Source organism: Podarcis gaigeae, assembly GCF_964106915.1.
Source record: "Podarcis gaigeae genome assembly, chromosome: Z".
Lineage (NCBI taxonomy): Eukaryota > Metazoa > Chordata > Lepidosauria > Squamata > Lacertidae > Podarcis > Podarcis gaigeae.
The window spans coordinates 20,812,342-20,835,257 of NC_139691.1; the positions used below are offsets into that span (position 1 = coordinate 20,812,342).

General features: G+C 45.0%; 1 protein-coding gene across 2 annotated transcripts in view; it reads right to left on the reverse strand.

The window, feature by feature from the left end:
- OPHN1 (oligophrenin 1) overlaps positions 1 to 22,916 on the reverse strand; it is a 118,208-nt gene that overhangs the window by 48,841 nt on the left and 46,451 nt on the right. For both annotated transcript variants that reach the window (XM_083722166.1, XM_083722167.1), the window contains 7 exons: positions 21,891 to 21,995; positions 20,242 to 20,371; positions 17,963 to 18,063; positions 15,593 to 15,684; positions 11,894 to 11,972; positions 9,859 to 9,892; positions 3,492 to 3,554 (listed from right to left, as the gene is read on the reverse strand). In XM_083722166.1, the coding sequence (XP_083578292.1) occupies positions 3,492 to 3,554; positions 9,859 to 9,892; positions 11,894 to 11,972; positions 15,593 to 15,684; positions 17,963 to 18,063; positions 20,242 to 20,371; positions 21,891 to 21,995 (604 nt within the window). The remainder of the gene's footprint in view (positions 1 to 3,491; positions 3,555 to 9,858; positions 9,893 to 11,893; positions 11,973 to 15,592; positions 15,685 to 17,962; positions 18,064 to 20,241; positions 20,372 to 21,890; positions 21,996 to 22,916) is intronic.

Consider the following 22,916-nt stretch of genomic DNA (forward strand, 5'->3'; position numbering starts at 1 on the left):
CATACCGCTGTTCCACGACCTGGTTTGGTTTCCCCGACCTGGTTTGGGGGGGGAATAAAGGGGAATTTTTTTCCCTTTATTTCCCCCCCCAAAAAAAAACTAGGTGCGTCCTATGGGACAAAAAATACGGTAATATTGCTCTGCAGGCATTTCCTGCAAGCTTTGAGTGTAGTCCAGGAACCAGTGTGTGGTATAATACGTATATGGTGAAGGAACTGTTTAAAAATAAAATTTTAAATCCTCTGTGTCAGTGGTTCCAAATCAGCTAAGTACTGTGGACTCCGTTTTTCAAAAGGCAAGCTATGGACCACCTACCTTTGAATTTTTTGGTATTTCTGTTGTAGTTTTTGCTATGCAAGTCGTGCCACGGATCCTCTGCAGGCATAGGCAAACTCGGCCCTCCATATGTTTTGGGACTACTATTCCTCATCCCTGACCACTGGTCCTGTTAAGCTAGGGATCATGGGAGTTGTAGTCCCAAAACATCTGGAGGGCCAAGTTTGCCTATGCCTGCTCTGGGTAGGTTATGTGGACTCCCTGGAGTCTGCAGACCACCAGCTGAGTGCCACTGCTCTATCTAGTTGGTTTGGGAACAATATGGAAAATTTGTTTCCTGGCTATCCAGTAAACAAACTGAAAACTGTCACAAATTAATTTAAGAGCCAGCATGGTGTAGAAGCTCATTGGGTGACCTTTACCAGTCACCTATTCTTAGCCTAACCTACCCTCACAGGGTTGTTGTGGGGATTAAATGAGGACTAGGAACTCAAAGACCAGTGTTTGAATCCTCACTTGGTCATGTTCTTGGGATGGGCAGGAGGACAAATCACATCCTTCAGGGTTGCCTCTCATCCTCAAGGAAGAGGAGGCAGGGCCAACGTTCTAACTCCTCCTCCAACAAGAGAGTCTTTCACTCTTCACCCAGACCAAGCTGTGAGAGCAGAAGACAAGTACCAGTGACATCAGCCACGTCCACCCCTGCTGCAGGTTACTAAGTGTCTCCCCAGGGACCTCACACATTTGCATTTGGTTATACATTCTACTTATTTGTTACATTTATATTCCACTTTTCCTCTAAGTAGCTCAAGGTGGTATGTTCTCCTTCTCTTCTTATCCTCACAACAACCCTATGAAGTAGGTTAGGCTGAGAGGCAGTGACTGGCCCCCAAGGTCATACACAGTGAACTTCATGGCCAAGTGGGGATTCAACCCCTTGTATCTTCTAGGTCCTAGTCTGACACTCTAAACACCTCACCACTCCGGCTCTCTTAGTCTACAAGGCTAGTCCGATACTCATGAGCACCGAGAATGCTTCTTCATTTCCTAAGAACAATAATTTGTGCTAAGAAATCCACTTTTCTTCTCCAGATGCAGAAAAGCAGAAATCTGTAGGGTGGTTTCCTTGGTATAGGGGGAGCACGATGCCCCTTAAGGCGGGATTCCTGGAAACAGCAGAGCCCACCTTCGCCAGGTATGCTTGGAAACTTGCTTTCTCCAAGATGCAGCATTAAAGGAAACATTTCAGACAGAACCCACTAAGATGCTTAAAGAAAGAATGGCAACATTTGAAGCAGGCCAGTATTTCAGGAAAGCTCCCATTAAATTTGCTCAGCTGTTGCCTGCCAGCCCTTCAAAAGAGTCTGATTGTCTAAGATTTCATCTTGAGCACTGAGCGAAACAGACACCATTTATTTTAATGGCACTTTTATGATAAAGATCTCTAAAACTAAAATAATACCGGGCCCAACTTTTTATTGTGTCACTTTGGGTCATTAAGCTGCCTTGAATTTTCTCCAAGCGATTAAGAAGCGTGTCTATTTCCCACCCCTCCAAAAACAAATTCTAAGATTGCATATTAGGTCACTTTTGCTAGTAACATTCCAACTTCTCTTTATATATTTTTTTTAAAAGCCTCTGCTATTCACATTGCAAGCATGTCTGCAAGTTGGACTTCACCACTCTCTTTCTTCAAGTGCTTTTAGACCGCCAGCTGTGCAATCCTGTACACATCTACTTAGGAATAAGTGTCATTGAGTTCAATGGCGCTTACTTCCAAATAAGTGGGTTTAGGATTGCAGCCTGCATAAATTACAGAAACTGGAGTTACTGTCTGCAGAAATTGCAGTAGAGTGTGATCGCATCTTGTGTGCATTTAACTTGCATGGGTTTCTTGCAGACTGGTTGTGCATGATAAATCCAGGCAAGGCAGAGAACTTAAAAGCTTGTTTTGTACCAGGTCTACTTTGGTTTCCTGGCATGAAAATAGCTTTTAAGCTCTGCAGCTTGCAGGGTGCAGAGAGGCAAGGCCCACTCACTGCACCAGCACTGGGATGCTATCACGAGATCTCGCAGGCCATCAGAGTTCCCACGAGATCTTGCACAAGCATCTCTAGTTTTTTTATTTATTTATAGAAATATTTATATGCCACTGTATAACTCTATGAAAATATACAGTAAAATCATAATACTTTTAAGAAGCAAGTTAAAAGCAAAATAATTAAAAACACAAACATTGTGGGGGTGTACTCTTAATTGCCTGCATAGGCCTGGTGGAATAAGGGGAAGTTTTCAGTCAGTGTTTAAAAGTTGGCACAGAATGCGCCTGATAAATCTCAAGTGGAAGAGTTCCACAGGACTTCCAGAGTTGGCACACTGAGTGGGCCTTGCCCTCACAAGCAAAGCAGAGAACTTAAAGTCATTTTGTGCTCGATCGACTGACCTGGCGAGAGAAGAGCTTTTTCTTTTCATAATGTTTTTATTTATTTTTTGTGGAACAGAAGATACCTTTTCGGAAAACAACTGTTGCAACAGTAAACAACGAACAACTTGTCCTGATATAATTACAGACTTTTTTCGTACTTTGTAACAAGATTTTGTTTGGTTACTCTAAAAGCTTGCACCACGTTTTCCCATGAGTGTTGGGTGGATTCCTGCCACAGTCTGAACAATTTATGCATTCAGAAACATTTGCCTGATGTTACAAAAGGAGTAGGGGCTGTGTTTGTCCTTTGCCACTCTGACCTGACATGTTAATATCTCAGCCAATGCTACTGACCAGACTCTGGTATACCAAGAATTGATGTCAAACCCAACACCAGTTTTGCAATGTCTGGCTATTTTCATATGGGCAGCTGTATGGAGAAAAGCCACCCATGGGGTCATCATAACCTTGAATGGGTTGGATCACAAGCTCAAGTACTGCTAGTAGGAGAGAGATTTCAATTGTTCTGTTGTATATCAAACAAAAGAGCTTTCAAACTCTCTGCCTTGCTTGCTGGGCTATGCCTGCTGGGCATGTGGGCTACTGAAATATGGGAGATTCTCTCTTTCCTTCCCCCTCACTTGCTAGCCATGGAGTTGCCTCCCAGGATTTGGCTATGCATGATATTCATGGGTATGGAGAACCCCTGAATCCACACACACACACCTTGAAAAATGCAATCATACTATATAAGAGGGAAGCATCCAGATGCAATGTCTGCGGCACTCACCTTTTGTCTCTACGGCGTTGATGCATCTCCTGACAAATCTGAAGCCAACCTCATTCAGCTCCACTGTAAAATACAAAGGGCAACAGGAGATTATCTGCCTGTAGGTTCAGAGAGGAAGAGCAGGCAGGGACAAGTCAAAGTTCATTCTGCTACAGGAACAAGGGTAGTTTTTCTTTTATTTACTTCATAAAATTTATACTATACCGCATGGTTGTAAAGGAAAGCCTCAAAGCATTTTACACATAAAAAAGAAAACAATAGAATTATCAGGAGAGAAAGCAGCTGCTTAAAACATTCAAATAATACAGTCGTACCTTGGAAGTTGAACGGAATCCGTTCTGGAAGTCCGTTCGACTTCCAAAATGTTTGAAAACCAAATCGCAGCTTCTGATTGGCTGCAGGAAGCCACGGAAGTCCTGTCGGACGTTTGGGTTCCAAAAGAACGTTTGCAAACCGGAACAATCACTTCCAGGTTTGCAGTGTTCGGGAGCCAAAACGTCCAACTTCCAGGGCATTTGGGATCCAAGGTACGACTATAATTAGAATCAACGATGAGCTTTAAAAAAGATTAAAGCACACATCAACATTCTACATATCTGGGTAAGTTGGTCTAAAAAAGAATGGTGCTGAAAAGAGTACAGTGAAAGTGCCTGCCTGGTGTCAACAAGCAGGGAGTTCCAAAGTGTACATGCTGGTGCATTAAAAGATTGATTTCTTATAATACGGCCAACAATTCCCTGCACACCTTGATGGTGTGTCAAGGCACCAGTGATCTAAAGCCAGGAAGGAATGGTAAGAGCTGTTTCCTAATTCAGCCTGACCCAGAAGGCATGTTATATCTGCTAAAGGTCCCAGGTTCAATCCCAGGCATCTCTAGGTAGAGCTGAGAAAGATCCTTGTTGTCACCACCTTTTCCAAATGGCCCTGGCGGGAGGCCACAACACAACAACAGAGCATCTGCCTTGCAAGCCAAAAGTCCCAGGTTCTGTCTCCAGTGGCATCTCAGTTGTCTGTGCTCCAGCAACCTCTATCTTAGATTACAACGCATTAGATGTGGGGCTGCCCTTGAGGACAGTGAAGAAACTTCAGCTGGAGCAGCTGGGTTGCTCACCAAGGCAAGACATATTGCACTGATCCTGGTCCAACTGCACTGGCTGCCAATCAGTTTCTGGGCCCCATTTTAAAGTGCTGGTTTTCACCTGTAAAGCCTTAAATGGCAATTTGAGGGTTGCAATACCTCAACAACTGCCTCTCTCCATATGAACTGATCCAGACCCTGTGATCATTATATGAGGACCTTCTTCATGTATCTCCTCCATGACAGGTCTGGAGGGTGGCAGCATCATAACAGGGCCTTTTCTGCAGTGGCTCCCCATTTGTGGGATGATCTTACCAGGGATGCTTGCCTGGAGCCATCATTACATATGTTCAGGCGCCAGATGAAAACATTCCTCTTTAAGCAGGCTTTTAGCCTGTAACTAACTTTCAGAGTTTTTTGGGTGTTTTAAAGAACCCCACCCCTGATTTTAATATATGTGTTTCCTCTTTTTCTGTAAGTCGCTTTGAGGTGCCTGTGGCAAAAAAAGGTGACTAATAACTTTAATTATAATAATCCCCAAGTAATCTCCTATCTGAAATCTTGGAGAGCTGCTGCCAGTGATGGAGTGGCAAATTCATCCATTCAAAAATATCAGCAGTGGGAAACCAGGGGGCGGGGGGAATGGCCTGGAGAGAGGAGGGGTAGCGATCTGAGGAGAGTCCCTAGGGGCAGAGGCGTCTGGAGGGCCAAATTTGGCCCCCAAGTCTGAGGTTCCACATCCCCGAGAGTCAATAGAGGCCCCAAATTTAAGAAACTGGTTAGAAAGTCTGGAATATATTGACTCATTTGATTATATTTCGGCTGCAATCCTGTGCACATTTTCCTGGCAGCGAGTCCTACTCAGGGCTTACTTCTGAGAATTGCCAGGGGCTGGACTTCAGCTCCCTTCCAGCTCTACAATTCTATGATTCTATTTATGGGATTCCACTGTTAGGCAAGGATATGAGCAGATGTTTAAGATTAGTAATTATGATATATTGTTATATGAAATGGAATGGCCATTTTAATCAGAGTATTCCTATGGAGTTATTACTAGTACTAAGTGGGTTTCCTCCCACTACCACCCCATTCCCACCCTGCAAATTATGGCTATAAACTATTTAGTCAGGCTTTTGATGCTGGGCTCTTTTTACGGAAGCTAAAAATAAGATTATTTAATTATGTTGCTATGGTAGCAGATCCATCTAATGTATAATTCCTGCTCCGTTGCTTCTTCTAATCGGGTGTATAATAAATAGGCCCAAACGCATTTAAAAATATCCTATGGAAGCTCTTTAGGGCCTTAATGAGGGTGCATTCAGACACGGGGAATGCTGCATTACTTCCCTTCCTGGTTATAGTATTAGTGCTTCTGTCCCTCTGATGTTCCTCTCACACTGCAATGACCTGTTGTGTTGTCGAACTGCAACTTTTTGTGGCTTTTTGACTGATATACCAGCACCTTGCACAAAATTTCATGCTCACACCAGTGGGTGTCGTGGGAGACAACAAGGGACGTCACCGGACAATGCTACTATTCCCCCACACCCTTTCTACACTTGCCTACAGTTGTCTGTTCCCTCCCTCATGATTCAACCATGAAAAAGACAGAAAAGTATTGTGTGCTGGTGTGTTTTCTTGCGCATACCAGCACCCCAAAAATCACCAGTTTACTCCTGTGATTTTCTAGGTTGACTGCAAATGGATTTTTTTTCACCTTGAATCAAATAGCATAGAAATGAGCACTATATCTTATTTGTTTCCCAGCAGTGGCTTTTACATGTGAATGCTCAGATATAATGTAGAAATTAACAGCTAGGGAAACATGGAGGGAAATGGGACTCTTCTTCATGAACTTTGGCTTCCAGATGTTACAATGAAGAATTTGATTCATTTCTCTTTCCTCAGATGTCCTGGACAAGGATATCTTGCCTTTACTACCTTTGAAGCTAAAATGATATATACTTCATTATGTTACTATGGTAGCAGGTCCCTATCATACTTAACTCTTCTCCTATTTCTTTTTTTGTAATCTGCTGTGTGATGTTATTACCGAGTGTCTTATGTCACACCACAAGCAGGGGAACAGACACCATGTTCCCCATGTCTGAATGTACCCTAATCAAGGTATGCCTGGTAATTCCTACAGCATCTTTTTAAATGCATTCGATTCTACAAAGTCAGTAGCTGCAATATGCAGCACACCCAGTAGAGAGCAGCAATGGGCATCTATTTCAAACTGCACACAGTGCAGGTTCATTAGGCTATTCAAGTCTTATCTGGTGAGACGCGCTTGTTAGAGCTCCCTTCAATTATGTGTTAGGCACCCCCAGATTTCTCCGTCCTCCACCAATCGCAGATTGTGGGCCGGGGGGAGGGGCGGAATTGTTAATCAGTGAAGATTGTTCTTTCAGGGCTCTGCCATCACCATCGTTCTCTGGCATTGAATGTGTCGGCCTGGTGTGGGGCGCCAAGGAGAGCTTGGCTATCTGGCAGGTGTACTGGCCACCTAGCGTACCAGCAGCCACCCTGTCAGACCTGCCGGAGGTGGTGACCGGCTGGGCCTTGGAGTTCCCCAACCTACTGGTATTGGGGTACTTCAATGTCTATGCTGATGCTGTCCCTTCCTTACAGGCTCTGGACCTGGGGTCTTCCATGGCAACACTAGGACTCTCCCAGTTTGTTTTGGGCCTCACACATCAAGCAGGCCACATGCTGGATTTGATCTTTGGTGCAGGCATAGATGTGATCATGTACCGCTGGATGGAGGTGCCATGGTCTGACTTCCCACCCCACCCTGCTTAGGTGGCGAGCCTATTTAGGCTCACCCGTGGACACTGATGGATCCTGATGGATTCCGTCAGGCCTTGTGGGACCCTGCTCCCCCTGGTGACTCATTGACTGAGCTTGGCTCATTGATCTGGCTCTTGGTGGCCATTGATGAAATCGCACCTAGGCATCCTCTGCGACCCCGCAGAAACCGGGCCCCCTAGTTTACCAAGGAGCTCCAGAAAATGAAGCAGGACCTCACGACGGCTAGAGCGAGTATAGCACAGTGCCCATGACAGAGCCACAAGAACATCTTATAGGGCATTTATGAAGACGTATGAGATGGCAGTGAAGGCTGCTAAGAAGTCTTACTTCTCAGCCTCCATTGCATCCACTAGCTCTCACCTGGCACAACTTTTTAGTATAATTAGGTCTCTCACGTCCCTAGAGGGACAGCCGAATTTAAATATGAATCAGACTTATAGCTGTGAGGCATTTGCGAGCTTCTTTGCGGAGAAGGTCCTGTCGCTCCGCCGTGACCTCCCTGCCAATTTGGATACAATAACGGAACTGGAGGCCCCTCAACTGTACTCAGGTCCAGTATTGGACAGCTTTGACTGGATCCTCCCAGCAGATGCGGACAGACTACTCCATGCTGGAAATCCCACCACTTGTCCTCCCGCGCCGCAGGATCACATTCACCCAGTGCTATACCAGCTGCACTGGCTCCCAGTAGAGTACAGGATCAGGTTTAAGGTGCTGGTTTTAACTTTTAAAGCCCTATACAGCCTAGGACCCTCGTACCTATGGGACCGCCTCTCCTCGTATGTCCACGGAAGACCTTATGGTCTGCAAATAACAACACCCTGAAGATTCCGGGAGATCCCAGGGAGATTAGACTGGCCTAAACCAAAGCCAGTTTCGGCCATGACCGCAGCCTGGTGGAACACTCTCTCACAAGAGACTAGGGCCTGCGAGATGTGACATCCTTCTGCAGGGCCTGCAAGAAGGATCTGTTCCACCAGGCCTTTGGTCAGGGTTCAGTCTAACTCATTTTCTCTTTGTATAAGAATAAGCACAAAGGAGGTTTCCCAACCTGCTCACAGGTCCTTATAATATCAGTGGAAACAGTTGGTCCTGGCAAGTATTAACCGCTTTCAATTTTAACCTGAGGATTGTCATTTGTCCAGTTTTAATTTTAATTTATTTGAGTTAATTTGGGATGCATTTTAATTGATTGGTTGCTTGTTTTAATGCATGTTGTATTATTTATATGATGTTAGCCACTTTGAGCTAGGCTCCAGCCGGGGTACAAATAACATATTATTATTATTGTTATTATCTTCAGCTGGAGCAAACTTTCTGGTCAAAACCTTTTCAGCTATTTAAGGGGAGAGGAGAGAGTTGAAGCTGCCAACATGATGGGGTGGGCACAGATAACTTTCCTGAATTTTTTAATTTTTTTTTAGGGAAGTGGGGTGGGGGTGGGATAGCAGAATGACTCTGCCTTAATCTCATTAAGCTTTTACAAAAATGTTCGTAGGAACATTACAAAGAGTGTGCTGGATCAAACCAATGGCCTATCCTCTTCTCACAGTGGCAAAACCAATGCCTCTGGGAAACCCTCAAGCATGATTCGAGAGCACAATAACACTCTCCCTCCCTGTGGTTTCTGCCAACTGGTATTCAGAAGTAGAGCCATCATGGCTAGCAGCCATGAATTTGTCCAATCCTCTTTTAAAGCCAACCGAGTTGGTGGCCATCACTGCCTCCTAGGCAGTTTGCTGTGTGCTGTGTGAAGAAGGATTTACTGTGTGCTGTGTGAAGAAGGATTTTCTTTTATGTGGCCCAAATATGGAAGGAAAACTTATCTATGTCCACTTTCTCCAGGCCATGCATAATTTCATAACCTTCCATCATAGCATCTCTTAGTTGCCTTTCCTCAAAACTTTAAGTTTCCAAATGATGCAACCTTTCTTCATAAGGGAGTCGCTCCACCCCCTTGATCATTTGGGTTGCACTTTTCTGAACCTTCTCCCCAACTCTGAAATATCCTATTTGAGGTGAGTGGGTGGCCACTTACAGCCCATACTCTCCTCAGCCTCCCTTTGCCTGGCTGCAGTATAAACATCACCTAGTGCCGTTTCATAGGCCCTCTAGGAATCGTAGCTGAAGGGAGGTGGACACTGTTATGAGTTGTGATTCCTTCATTGTTGGGGGTTAGACTGGATGGCCCTTTGGGTTCCTTCCAACTCTACCATTCCATGATTCTACACCAAGGTTTTTTAAGGGTATGAGGAAGATACATCAGCTACCATGGTAAGGGTCAAGCAAGCTAAGTGCCAAGATACCTGCATCCAGAACATTTTGCCTGCTCTTCCAAAGCAGCACACACACAGAAACACAGACACACCTTATGCATGCTTTTGAAAAGCACAAATGGCTGGCAAAAGTGTGTGCACTTATATAGGGGTTATCTGGGATCTACCTGAGTCATAGACCAAAATGGGAGCTACTTACTTTCTTCCTGCTTTGTGATGGGACTGTGGTAGATCTAAATAAAAGCAAAATTAAATTAAAAAGATGGCAAACACGTTGACCCTTGAAGAATCAAATTGACTGAAAGACAGGATATAAGACAGTATAATCACCTCTTGCACAGGGGACATGTTCCAGAGATGGTGCACATAAGCAAAAAACATACGCTTGAACTGCCCCCTTGGAACAGCCCCTGCATGAGCATCTTTACCTTTCCGGAGTCAGGCACTAGGCAAGCCTTGGCCCCACTAAGCAAACAAGGCAAGAGCTCAAAAGCTCTCTGTCTTTCTCACTAGCTTCTGGGAGGCTCCCGCAAGATTTCACAGTGCCATCCGAGTTCTCGCAACAGCATCCCAGAGCCCAGCAAGAAAGGCACAGAGCTTAAAAGGGGAAACCCGGTGCAAAAGGAGCTTTAAAGCTCTCTATCTTATGTGCAATTTATTTGTGAGGTTTCAAATGGCTGGCTTTCAACTGTGTAAGGTTGAAATTGCACAAGTCAATCATGTGCAACGTACTGCAATATAAAAAATTCACACGCTGTTTGCAAAGTTCTCCCAAGAGCTGCTGATGTGGACACTGCATAAAAGCCATGGGGAGTCGCCTCTACTTCCCAGCTGGTGTCGTTTCCTACAGCCGCCTTCCCATCTCCATGATGGCAGAGGTTTTAATAACTTAGGGTTCAGGGTTTGGTATCTGGTCACATGCAGGCTATTCCAGGGAAGCTAAACAAACCCAGGAACAATCCCCACAGGGAGTGGTGGACTCTTTCCAGATTGCACGGAAACAAAATGCTCACATGGTTAGGCCAGGGGTGGCTATCCTGTGGCGTGGCCCTCCCAATACTGCTGGACTGCAGCTCACATAATCCTTTGCCAGTGCCGACCATGCTATGTGCGGCTGATGGGGGGGGTCAAAGGTTATCCACCCCTGAAGTAGGAGGAGGTGAAATTGCAAGGAACTGAGACTATCAAAAAGTCATAACACTTTTACTTTTAAAAAATCCTTTAACATTATAAAATAAAATCTTTTTTAAAAAAATAAGCATACTGCAAATCATTCAGACTGCAGCTTTATTAATGCCAAGTGCACATTTATCATAAGAATATAAGGAGAGTCCTGCTGGATCAGGCCATTGGCCCATCTAGTCCAGCATCCTGTTTTCACAGGAGCCAACAAAATGCTTCAACAGGAAACCCACAAGCAGGACCTGGGTGCAAGAGCACACTCCTCCCCCCTCCTGTGGCTTCCAAAAACTGGTATTCAGAAAGGGAGGGGGAGAATAGCCACCACAGTTAGTAGCCATCAATATCCGTGCATTTGTCTAATGCATTTGTCTAATGCTGACACTTTTAAAGCCATCCAGATTGGTGGCCATCACTATCTCCCGCAGGAAGGAGTTCCACAGTTTAACTATGTGCTGCACGACTAAGGACCCTTTTCTATGCCGTGAATCTTTCAACATTCACCTTCACTGGATGTCCATGAGTTCTATAAGAGATGGAGAAAGATTTTTTTCTATTCCCTTTCTCCATCCCAGGCCTAGCTTTATTAACTCCAATCATGCCGCCACACTCAGCCTCTTCCTCCTGCAACGTCAAATGTAATGGAGAAATGAACAATTCAAGAGGCTATCCCTAAAAACTTTGCCAAATTTGAGTTTGAACGTTTTCAAAGGCTGCCCGCCCCTGGGAATGGTCAAAGGCTGCCCCTGGGAATGGTTTGAAAGTTTTGAAAAAGGAGAGTCATTATTTCGCTTTTCGAAACCAGCTAAAACGAAACATCATTACTTAACATCATTGAAACATCATTACTTAAAAAACATCATGCAAGTTAACTTAAAAAGGGGAGGTGGGGAATAGCTAAGCTGTGGCCCTCCAGAGTTTGTTACAGTCCGCCTCCCAGCAGTCAGCACAACCAGTTGTCAGAGTTGGTCCAACATCTGGATTACATCCCCACCCCTGTGGCAGTGGAAACTCCATCAAAACACACAACTTGGGGCAGCATTTTTAATACTTACTGGCTCTTTCCCATCCATGGCCTCCATCCAGAGCCGCCGATTTGCTTCTGAAGGGGCTTGCAGGGTGATGGGCCCAGGTCTGCAAGAGATCGTACGAGGGTAAAAACAAAGGAAGTTTTTCTCTCCATGAAGCAACAAGACTGAATCAAAAATTACAGGGCTTAATCCTTCTCCAGGCAACTCGCACCAAGGACTTTGCACATGCTTTTAATAGAAGTGTTTGCTCTGCACTTCAATGAAAAATTTGGAGATGGAAAATAAACGCATACAAAAAACTGGTTGTGCAGGATGCAAAGAGCAGGAAGCAGCTTCTTTTTTCTAGTAGCTGGAAAAGCTTGAGTGGCAGCATAATTAACTTATGCAATCACAGAACTGTGGAGTTGGAAGGTACCTCCAAGGGTCATCTAGGCCCACCCCTTGCAATGAAGAACCACAGCTAAATACAATGTTGTCAGAACTGGAATTTGTCAGCAAGGTTGACCCTATTCCTTTAGCTTTTCTAACTTGCAGCTGGTGTCAAGTGAGTGTAGCTGGTGGTCTTCTTGGCACTGTTTGGCAACCACCTGGAGTTTTATTAGTTATTGTTTTGAATTCTTGCAATAAGCCTGGCTGCGTTTGTTTACTTGTTTTGAATAGATTTGCAGTATTATTTTTTCCCATTTGTATTTTTTCAGGTGCCTCGGGTTGTTGTTTTGGCAAGATGAAGCAGAATATTCATTTAAATACACAAGCACCACCAATTCTGTTCTGTTACTAGTGATTGCTGACATAGTCACTATGCTATTCAGCTTTGCACAGATCTGTTACTAGTGATTGCTGACATAGTCACTATGCTTATTCAGCTTTGCACAGATCTGTTACTAGTGATTGCTGACATAGTCACTATGCTTATTCAGCTTTGCACAGATCTGTTACTAGTGATTGCTGACATAGTCACTATGCTTATTCAGCTTTGCACAGATTGAACCAATCACATTTTGTGGACTTTTGGGGCAATACATATTTATATTGCAAATATTTCACCAACTTCATGCAACTGAGGAAGTGGGTTACTGTTCCTTAATAAACTGGACAGCTTTGAATACTAGCAAAATGCTTTTCTTCTTTCCCTGGCTGGATATGGAATGGGGGAAATACTCTCTGCACTAAGGGACATCCAACATTCTGGTAATCTGTAGAAATGTTTGCCAACAGAAGTAAAGTTACAGGGAACCAGGCAGAGGGCCTTCTTGTTGGCCGTACCCACCCTGTGGAACGCCCTCCAATTAGATGTTAAATAAATAAACATCTATCTGACTTTTATAAGACATCTGAAAGCAGCCCTGTATAGGGCAGTTTTTAATGTTTGATGTCTTATTGTGTTTTAATTTGTTGGAAGCCGCCCAGAGTGGCTGGGGCAACTCAGTCAGATTTCAATTTCAATTTCAGCCTGTTCTGTTCATGTCAGAGACAGGATCAAGCCAACCTAATAATAATAATAATAATAATAATAATAATAATAATAATAATAATAAATTTATTTATACCCCTCCCATCTGGCTGAGTTTCCCCAGCTACTCTGGGTGGCTCCCAATTGAGTGTTTAACACAATACAGCATTAAATATTAAAAGTTCCCTAAACAGGGCTGCCTTCAAATGTCTTATTTCCTTCACATCTGATGCGAGGGCATTCCACAGGGCGGGTGCGACTACCAAGAAGGCCCTCTGTCTGGTTCACTGTAACCTCACTTCTTGCAATGAGGGAACCGCCAGAAGGCCCTCGGCGCTGGATCTCAGTGTCCGGGCTGAACGATGGGGGTGTAGAAACTCTTTCAGGTATACAGGACCAAGGCCGTTTAGGGCTTTAAAGGTCAGCACCAACACTTTGAATTGAAAGTGTCTCCTGCTGCTGTTTTCTGCAGGAGCAATAGAGGCGGTGAAGAAGGTCCTCTTTGCCGTCGCCATTGCCACTTGGTAGGCTCAACTTTGAGCTCTAGCCCATGTCTGGTCTGATTCAGAACGAGTTTTCCACTACCAGCGCTCTAGCCGTCTCAACGATTGTTTCATCGCCTTCAGCTCCAGGGAAAACCACGGGGCTGTCCGGGCTCCATGCAATCGGAGAGGGCGCTTCCGAGCCAGACAGTTAATAGCCCTGGTTAACTCCGCATTCCAGCGGGCCACCAGGGAATCAGCTGAAAGGCCATCAACATGGGATAAAGCATCCCCTACCACTCTCTGGAAGCCAATTGGATCCATTAAGTGGTGGGGGTGGACCATCCGAATCGGTCCCACCTCCCTGCAGAGAGGAAGGGTCACAAAGAAGTCCAGTTGCACAAGGAAGTGATCTGACCATGGCACTTCTTTTGTTTTGCTTTTACTTAGTGTCAGATCACCAACATCCGTAGAGGTAACCACCAGGTCTAAGGCATGTCTGTGGCTATGAGTTGCGCCAAACTTATTCAGGGACAACCCCAGGGAGGCCATGCTTTCCATGAAGTCCCGAGCGGCCCCTTGTAAGGTCGTGTCAGCATGGATGTTAAAATCCCCCAGGACAACCAAACTAGGTTTCTCCAGGAGCACATCCGCCACGACCTGAAGCAGCTCGGGGCAGGGAATCCTTGGTGCAGCGGGGAGGTCGGTACACCAAAAGGAATCCTGTACTGCCCCTATTGCCCACTGGGTCTTCCCAATAGGACTCCTGGTGCAAACTAATGCATTCCTAAAAATCACTGCAACCCCCCCTCCCCACCCACATGGCCTGGGTTGCTGTACGTAAGAGAAACCTGGTGGACAAGCAGCGGCAAGGACAGGCCCATCTGCTTCATCCAACCAAGTCTCTGTCACACATGTCAGGTCAAATCCTCCATCCACAATCAGGTTGTGGATGGCAGTGGTTTTATTCATCATTGACCTGGCATTGCACAGCAACACTTTCAGGTCATGTGGGTTTCCCTTGCTGATTCCAGTATCCTTCCATTCAGGACCGGACCCGGAAGCAGGGATAGTCTTCCAACAACGACTAAGCCTGCCTCCTCGGTAATAACATGGTCTGGTCTTAGTGTAACTCCTCCTCCTGCCCATGATTACTGAGATCAGATGTCGCAACACATGCCCCCCTGTGGAACCTGCCCCAGCCATTCTGTTGGCTGAGGCCCACTCCCAGGCAGCCCTGACCCTTTCCCCTTAAAAAAACAAAATACAAACTATACAATGACTTAACAAAATAATGAAACAATTATGCAATAATGAAACAAAGCAAGAAACAATTATGCTAAAATTAAACTACTCCCCACCCTGATTAAACATTTCTAACTTATCTTAACTATCTGGAATACACATTTAATAAATAAGAACATAAGAAGCTGCCTTATACCGAATCAGGCCACTGTTCTTTCTAGTCAGCATTGGTTGTGGAACTTTCTGCATGTAAAACAGATGCTCCACCACTGAGCAACAGCCTTTCGCTAAATGGTAAGTTTCTAGACCTCATGGACCTGTGATTTATTGTTGTCTTGATTTTGTTTTGTTTTTAAATTCTTCTGGTACTTTACTATGCATATGCATTAATTTTAAAGCTGTAATTTCTGTGTCCTGTAAACTCACTTTATAACAGGTGGTAAAGAAAGATTTTTAATAGGTTCTCCCCCCCCCCCCGCCTGTGCAATTTTTGAAGGAAATGCAAACTTAAAGAGTTGAAAACCTGCCAGGAGTTTGGATTACCTTTCCAGCGTCTCAATGTCAAAACAAAATCTTTTGTCTATGGAGTCTGTCTTCCTCCTCACACAGGACTTCAGCATCAGGTGTAAGGTGCCCTGAGAAGGGAATTTACAGAAAGCAAAAGAGAGAGGGATAACACTTGATCTCACTTTTAAGATCCCAGGCTTAGAGGGGAAAGCAAATCAATCCATGAAAATGGGAAGAACTCTCAGGAGTGACAGAAAGGCTGGCATTGAAATGAAGCTGAGTCAGAAGGCAAGGAGAACAGGTGGTCATCTGTGTTTATAGGGAAGCAACAAAAAAGGAGCACCTCAAATCACCACCACTTTGCATGCTGAGCTTCTAAATGTCTACATTGGTTGCCAGTTTGCTTCTGGGCCCAAATCCAGGTGTTCATGTTGGTGTTTAAGGTCTTAAATGACTCAGCTGTCAAATACCTGAAAGGCGACCTCCTTCCCTACAGACCTTTTTGTTGTGTATTGAGTCAAAGGATTTTATATCTGTATTATTATTGTCTGTATTGCATTAGGGTAAAGTAACTGCCTTTTGGTTCCAGCTACTATTGGTTCATTTAAGCTGCTGTATTTGGATCCTCTGTCTTATTGGTTTCCTCCAAAAGGCAGGACTGTGATTGCCTGAGATTGTTCCCTCCAAAATGTATCCTTTCTAGTTAGTTCCCTCTCCCTATAAATGTAGCTCTCCCCTCCTTTTAAACTGTTTTAATACAGTCGTGTTTAATACACCCTGTGTCCCAAATGCATCATTGCGCCTAGAGGCTAATCTTCTCTTGGTAGAATTATGGATCTGGCGCAGGACACTTCACTATTGGCTTCACCTAAACTCAAATCCCCCTGGTCTAATATTCTTAGTGCTGTAAGATTGTCACAAGAGCGCCTGGACTAAAATTGTCTATCAAAAGCTTCACTCTTGTGGTCTATCACCACAACAGCTAGTCACTTTGGGTTTTAGTAAAACAAACAGTCTAATTTGTCAGTGCCTAAATGATATCGTGGGTGGCGCTGTGGGTTAAAGCCTCAGCACCTAGGATTTGCCGATCGAAAGGTCGGCGGTTCGAATCCCCGCGGCGGGGTGCGCTCCCGTTGCTCGGTCCCAGCGCCTGCCAACCTAGCAGTTCGAAAGCACCCCGGGTGCAAGTAGATAAATAGGGACCGCTTACTAGCGGGAAGGTAAACGGCGTTCCGTGTGCTGCGCTGGCTTGCCAGATGCAGCTTGTCACGCTGGCCACGTGACCCGGAAGTGTCTGCGGACAGCGCTGGCCCCCCGGCCTATAGAGTGAGATGGGCGCACAACCCCAGAGTCTGTCAAGACTGGCCCGTACGGGCAGGGGTACCTTTACCTTTACTTTAAATGATATCGAGCGTCAGAACAACTTGGCCACAGTAAGGAAATTCCGCCCATGGTATGACAATTTTCCACCTTCCCATTTCAACTCTCTGGCACCCTATCTGCATAACCTAGCAATTCTAAAATATAGATGCACTTTTACTCTCACAAGATTGAATGTACTGCCCTCGGCTGTACTTGAGGGACAATTCCAACAGGTTCCACATGAAAAATGCTTATGTCCCTGTGGAGATGGCAGTACCGGTGGCGCATGTCCTTCTGGCTTGCACTCTTTATAAAGACTTGAGGAATGAGATTTATCACGCCTCTTTTATTGTCCAGTCCAGGACGCCCAGCCACTGCCACAGTGTCCTTTCTCTTGGCAGATCAAGATGAGCAGGTGACAGCAAAGGTTATATGGTTTTTAGCTGGGGCAATTAGAATACTATCCTCTATTTGACTATTGATTCAAAACCCTCAACTGTATTTTATATAATTGACTTTTTATTTATATTCTTTCTATCTCGTATTGTTGTTTTATTGCTATGGCCGATGGCTGATGCAAATAAAGATTCATTTATTCATTCAATACAGTCATACCTTGGTTTTCGAACAGCTTAGTTCTCGAACATTTTGGCTCCCAAACGCCACAAACTCAGAAGTGAGTGTTCCGGTTTGCGAACTATTTTTGGAAGCCAAACGTCCAACTCCATAGCTTCCGAATGGCTGCAGGAGCTTCCTGCAGCCAATCATAAGCCGTGCTTTGGTTTCTGAACATTTTGGAAGTCGAACGGACATCTGGATGGATTCCATTTGACTTCCAAGGGATGACTGTACTGTGTTTTAATGTTGTAATCCACCCCGGGACCTTAAGGTGAAAGTTGGGTAATAAATTAATAATAATACATACAACATGTCAAAAGGTCGGATGCAGAAATTTGCAGTGGTGTCCAGAAGCCACAAGCTGCAATTACCACCAGAGAGTTAGTTTTAAATGCTTCCCAAAGCATTAAGTAGGATTTCACTTACTTGCTTTGACCCTGGCTTCTGCTCCATGTGTGTCATCCTGAACACCTTTGCCTCTTTCTCGTACTGGCAGTAGTATTTGACCCATGTGATGCCCAGGGCCCCTGCATCAAAGTCCAGAATTGAACAAATTTAACAGAAGATGCCCAAGGTACATCTCTTACTTGCATGCAATATCTGGTGTAAAAAAGAGAAAGAGCTTTTAAATAGGGCTTGTTCCAGCAGGACAACCTGGGAATGGACACAAGGAAATAGTGCATGGGATAGGAGACCCTGCACTTAAGAGCATAAGAAGAGCCTGCTGGATCAGGCCAATGACCCACCTACTCCAAAATCTTGTCCTCACAGATAGACTGCCCCTGGGCCTGGAGGTTCCAGAGCAGCACCAGAAGAGCCCTGCTGGAGCAGGCCGACAGCCCATCTAGTCTAGCATCCATCATTTTGCTTGTCCTTTTCTGAACCTAGCACCATTCAAAGGGACATGCTATCCAAGAGCACACAGAGCAGCCATCCCACTGTTCAACCTCAGTGAGGTTAATCCTTGGCCATCCCCCTTGACAGTAAGCAAACCACCTGGCATTTTTCTTCCTTGCCTTTGATGCCAGGCAAAGGCACCTGTAAAGATTTGAGGGAAGGGAACTAATATTCCAAGCTGTTAAAACAGCTGCATTCCCTCCACATAGCAAAGTCGTAGCAGATTCTGCCAGTTCCGCCCCATAATTGTTTTGAGGGTACAGGAGCCCTTTAGCTCCATTCTGAGAAGAAAGTGATTAGAGATCTGGAAGTCCAAATCTTGGTGGAAGAACAAGGTTCTGTGCATAAAACTTTTTTAAAAGCTTTCACTACAACTTCATCTCATGCAGTATTTGTCTCAGGGGTTCTGTTTATACATAAAAATCATGTATTGCCAAATCTCTGGAGTCACCCCATGGCTAGCGGAGACGGGGAGAAACAGAGAGAATCCCCTATACTTCCAGCAGACCTTGCCACCCAAGCAAAGTAGAGAGCTTGAAAGCTCTTTTCACACTATGTAATCCAAAGGGAGCCAGCACAAAAGGGCTTGTAAGCGCTCTCTCTCTCTCTTGCTTGAGCGGCAAGGCCTGCTCAGTGCATTGGCTCTGGAAGGCCAAGGATGCTCACGTGAGATCTTGAGGGAACTCAAGTAGTCCTACAAGATCTCATGAGCGTATCCAAGGTCTCATAATGAGTATCCCACCACCTGCAGAAGGGCAGAGAACTTAAAAGCTCTTTCCAGACCAGGTAACCCCAAGCAAGCCTGGCATATAAAGAACTTTTAATAATAATAATAATAATAATAATAATAATAATAATAATAATAATAATAATAATTTATTATTTATACCCCGCCCATCTGGCTGGGCCTCCCCAGCCACTCTGGGGAGTAAAATATCACACGTTAAAAACTTCCCTGAACAGGGCTGCCTTAAGATGTCTTCTGAATGTCAGGTAGTTGTTTATCGTTTTGACATCTGCTGGAAGGGCGTTCCACAGGGTGGGCGCCACTACGGAGAAGGCCCTCTGCCTGGTTCCCTGTAGCTTTGCTTCTCGCAATGAGGGAACCGCCAGAAGGCCCTCGGCGCTGGACCTCAGCATCCGGGCAGAATGATGGGGGTGGAGACTCTCCTTCAGGTATACTTATGCTCTCTACCTTGCTTAGGATTTAACTTGAACAATTTCAACTAGCCTGCCTTCAATTTTATTTAAAAAAAACAACCATGAGTGTTTTCTCCACTTTAAAAACTAGTTGAAATCCATGTTAAGAGGTCCAGTAGAGTCCCTCCTGACTTCTAACTCTCCTCTCTTTTCCTTCAAGCCTGTGATCTGCTACCAATCCATCACTGGCTGGAAGGGAGATGAGTGATGAGCAGAAGCTATTTCTGAAATTTTGCAGGCTGGCAGTGAAGAGGAAATATGGCCTTGAAAAATGTGGAAAACATTTCTGGCATGGTGGAATCTCAAATGTCCAGAGCTGAGTCCGGCAGAGGTTGATTCTGGAAGCCTTCCTTATAGAATGAAAGAGCTGGAAGGGCCCAAAGGGTATCATCTAGTCCAACCCCCTGAAATGAATCATTACTAAAAAGATACCTGGACAGATGGTCAGCCAACCTCTGCTTAAAAACCTCCAATGAAGAAGTCTGCCCACCTTCCAATGTCGCCAAATCATAGAATTGGAAGGTGCTCCCAAGGGTCAACTAGTCCAGTCCCCTGAAATGCAGGAACCACAGCAAATCCCTCATAGGATCCCCTTGGCAGACACTTACATTTTTCTTGTGAATACAGATAGCCTTCTATGGTTGGCTTCCCAGGGAGCTTGCAAGTGAGAGGAGCTTCCTTCATCCTCTTCTTGAGGTCTTCCAACTCTTCCCGTGTGCTGCTGAAGTGATTTCTGGTCTGTTAAAGCAATGGGGGAAGAAGAAGACTACTTAGTTTGGACATAACAGCATGGAAGCAAAAGCTTAAGAATCTGACATTCAGCTAAAGTGCCTGTGCCAGTCTTTGGCAACCTGTTGTCTTCTGGACGGATTGGACTACAATGCATGCTGCCTGGGGCTGAAGGGAGTTGTAGTTCAAACCATCTCTTCAAAAATAATAGACTGAGGGCTGCCTTGCAAGATGAGAACAAAAAGTCCCTCAAGTGCAGCCCTCTGCATCAAAAAAACAGGTAACAGAAAGTGGACGGCAGCAGTACGTAGTGGCAAACAGTACAGTTGCAACTTATGAACATTTAACTTTCACAATTTCAACCTTGTGCTACTAGGTTGAAATTGCGCAAATTAAATGCACACAAACTGTAAGCTCTCTGCCTTGCTTACCAGATGAGGCCTGGTCGGGGCACCAGCACCAGAAAGGTAAATATGTTTGTGCATGGGCAGTTCTAAGGGGATGGTTTTTCCGTATACGCCAAACCCTTGGAACAGAACACCTGAGCACAATGCAGTCAATGCAGTCACTGAATGGGGGAAAGGCTGCGAACATTCTCCCTGCTTGCATCTACCCAAGCATAGCCACAGGTTTTCCCTGGAGTTCCTGGACTGCAAGCACTGGGCCAGATGATCCTTGAGGGCTTCTTCCACCTCTATCCAGTTTCTCAAAGGCACCAGATTGCTGGTGCCCAAGTCATTCCAGCAGTCGCTAAACAGCAAGAACACACAGGTCTCTTGGTTGCCAGAAATAAGTGTGGACAAACAACTCTCTGCTGAAAAGAGATAGGTGGGAAGGCAGCTACTCAGATGATGGCCTCTGTTAGCAACAAAGCAGCCACATGGGGAATCAAGTCGCCTTGCAAAAAGAATGGAAGAACAAACACAATTTGCAATGCAGCAGATTCCTGGTCAAAGTGGATCCTGGGAAAGACTGCAAGTCCGTAGTTCAGAAACTGGTGGGAAGTTCATAAAATTATGCATGGCCTTGAAGAGGTGGATAGAGAACCCCCCTTCTCTGCCCCAATAACATTAGAACCTGTGGACATCCAATGAAACTGAACGTAGGAAGATTCAAGAAATACTTATGCACACAGTTAAACTATGGAACTACCTCCCACAGGAGACAGTGATGGCCACCAAACTACATGACTTTAAAAGAGGACTAATAAATTCATGGAAGAGGATGAAGCTATCAAAGGCTACTAGCCACAATGGCTATGCTCTGCCTTTGCAGTTGGAGGCAGCAATGCTTCTGAATGCTGGTTGCTAGAAACCTAGGGAGGGGAGAAGGCTCTTGTGCTCGGGTCCTGGTTGCAGATTTTGCACAGGTAACAGTTCAGCCACTATGTGAAGAGGATGCTGGACTAGACAGGCCATTGGCCTGATCCAGCAGGCTCTTCATATGTTCTTACAAGACATATGGCACTAAGCATTTCCGCAGGAGGAGCGAAGGAGAAGAAAGACAGGATGGAGGGAAGCAAACTCACGTTCTGCAGACTGAGCTGAAGTTGTTGCTTATATGGCAGGAAATCCTGCGTCAATTCCACAGTCAGGTTGTTGTAGGTGAAGAGGCTATGGAGGAAAGCCAAGACCTGTGAACAAAAGAGGCAACATTTTCTAAGTTAAAGAGCAGATCTGTGCATCCAGAATCACAGTGCGTAAAAATCCTCCCGGCCTGCTGATTCTATTCTGACAGTTGGACAAGAAAGACATTGGACACATCTCCTTTTCTGAAGAAGCATCTGCTACATATTCTGGAAAAGGGTTTGTCTGTCCTCTATCGGTCTGGACACCTCTCAAGGTAAGTTATGGGGCAGATGGCAGGCACCGTTTTGAATCAAGATAGCAGCCTGACCTTGGCATGACTTTGGCTGTTTTCTGGCACAGGTTCAGCCTATCGTAACCAAACTCAGCAAGAGGATTCTCAATGTAGGGACAGCCATTTTTGTCAACATTTGGACGACAGGTGCCATCTTGAAACATGTTGGTGGACCAAAAGGTAATTTTAGGATGACTTCACCCCATTTTCAGCACGACAGGGCCAAACTCACAAATTACACTATCCATTTGAAAGTCAAATATTTTTGGTTTCTATTCTGCTTTTGGAATTCCCCGCTAGTGCCTGCTATAAAAGATTCCAGAATGCGTGCTATAAAAGATTCCAGAATGGCTTTGGGCATGATGCAGAATCAGGAACAACAAATGCTTCTCCTAGTTATGTTCCCATACCTGGATTTGAGAGTCTCTTGCCCTGGCTTCTGGGAAACACAGAATATCTCCAGGTGTCGGGTGAAATGAAGGAGTTAATGAAGGGAATGGTGACCGGGAGGCAAGGGTCACACAACATCTATTCTCAATGTACTTGTGGTTACTCTGCGCTAAAACGGAGCCAAGGAGCACTGGGTTCTGCAGCCTTTATATATAAAAGCTGAGAATGTGCAAGTCGTATTTTATTTATATGTCCGTTCATTCATTTCATGAAATTTATACACAGCAGACTAAAAAGAAACCTC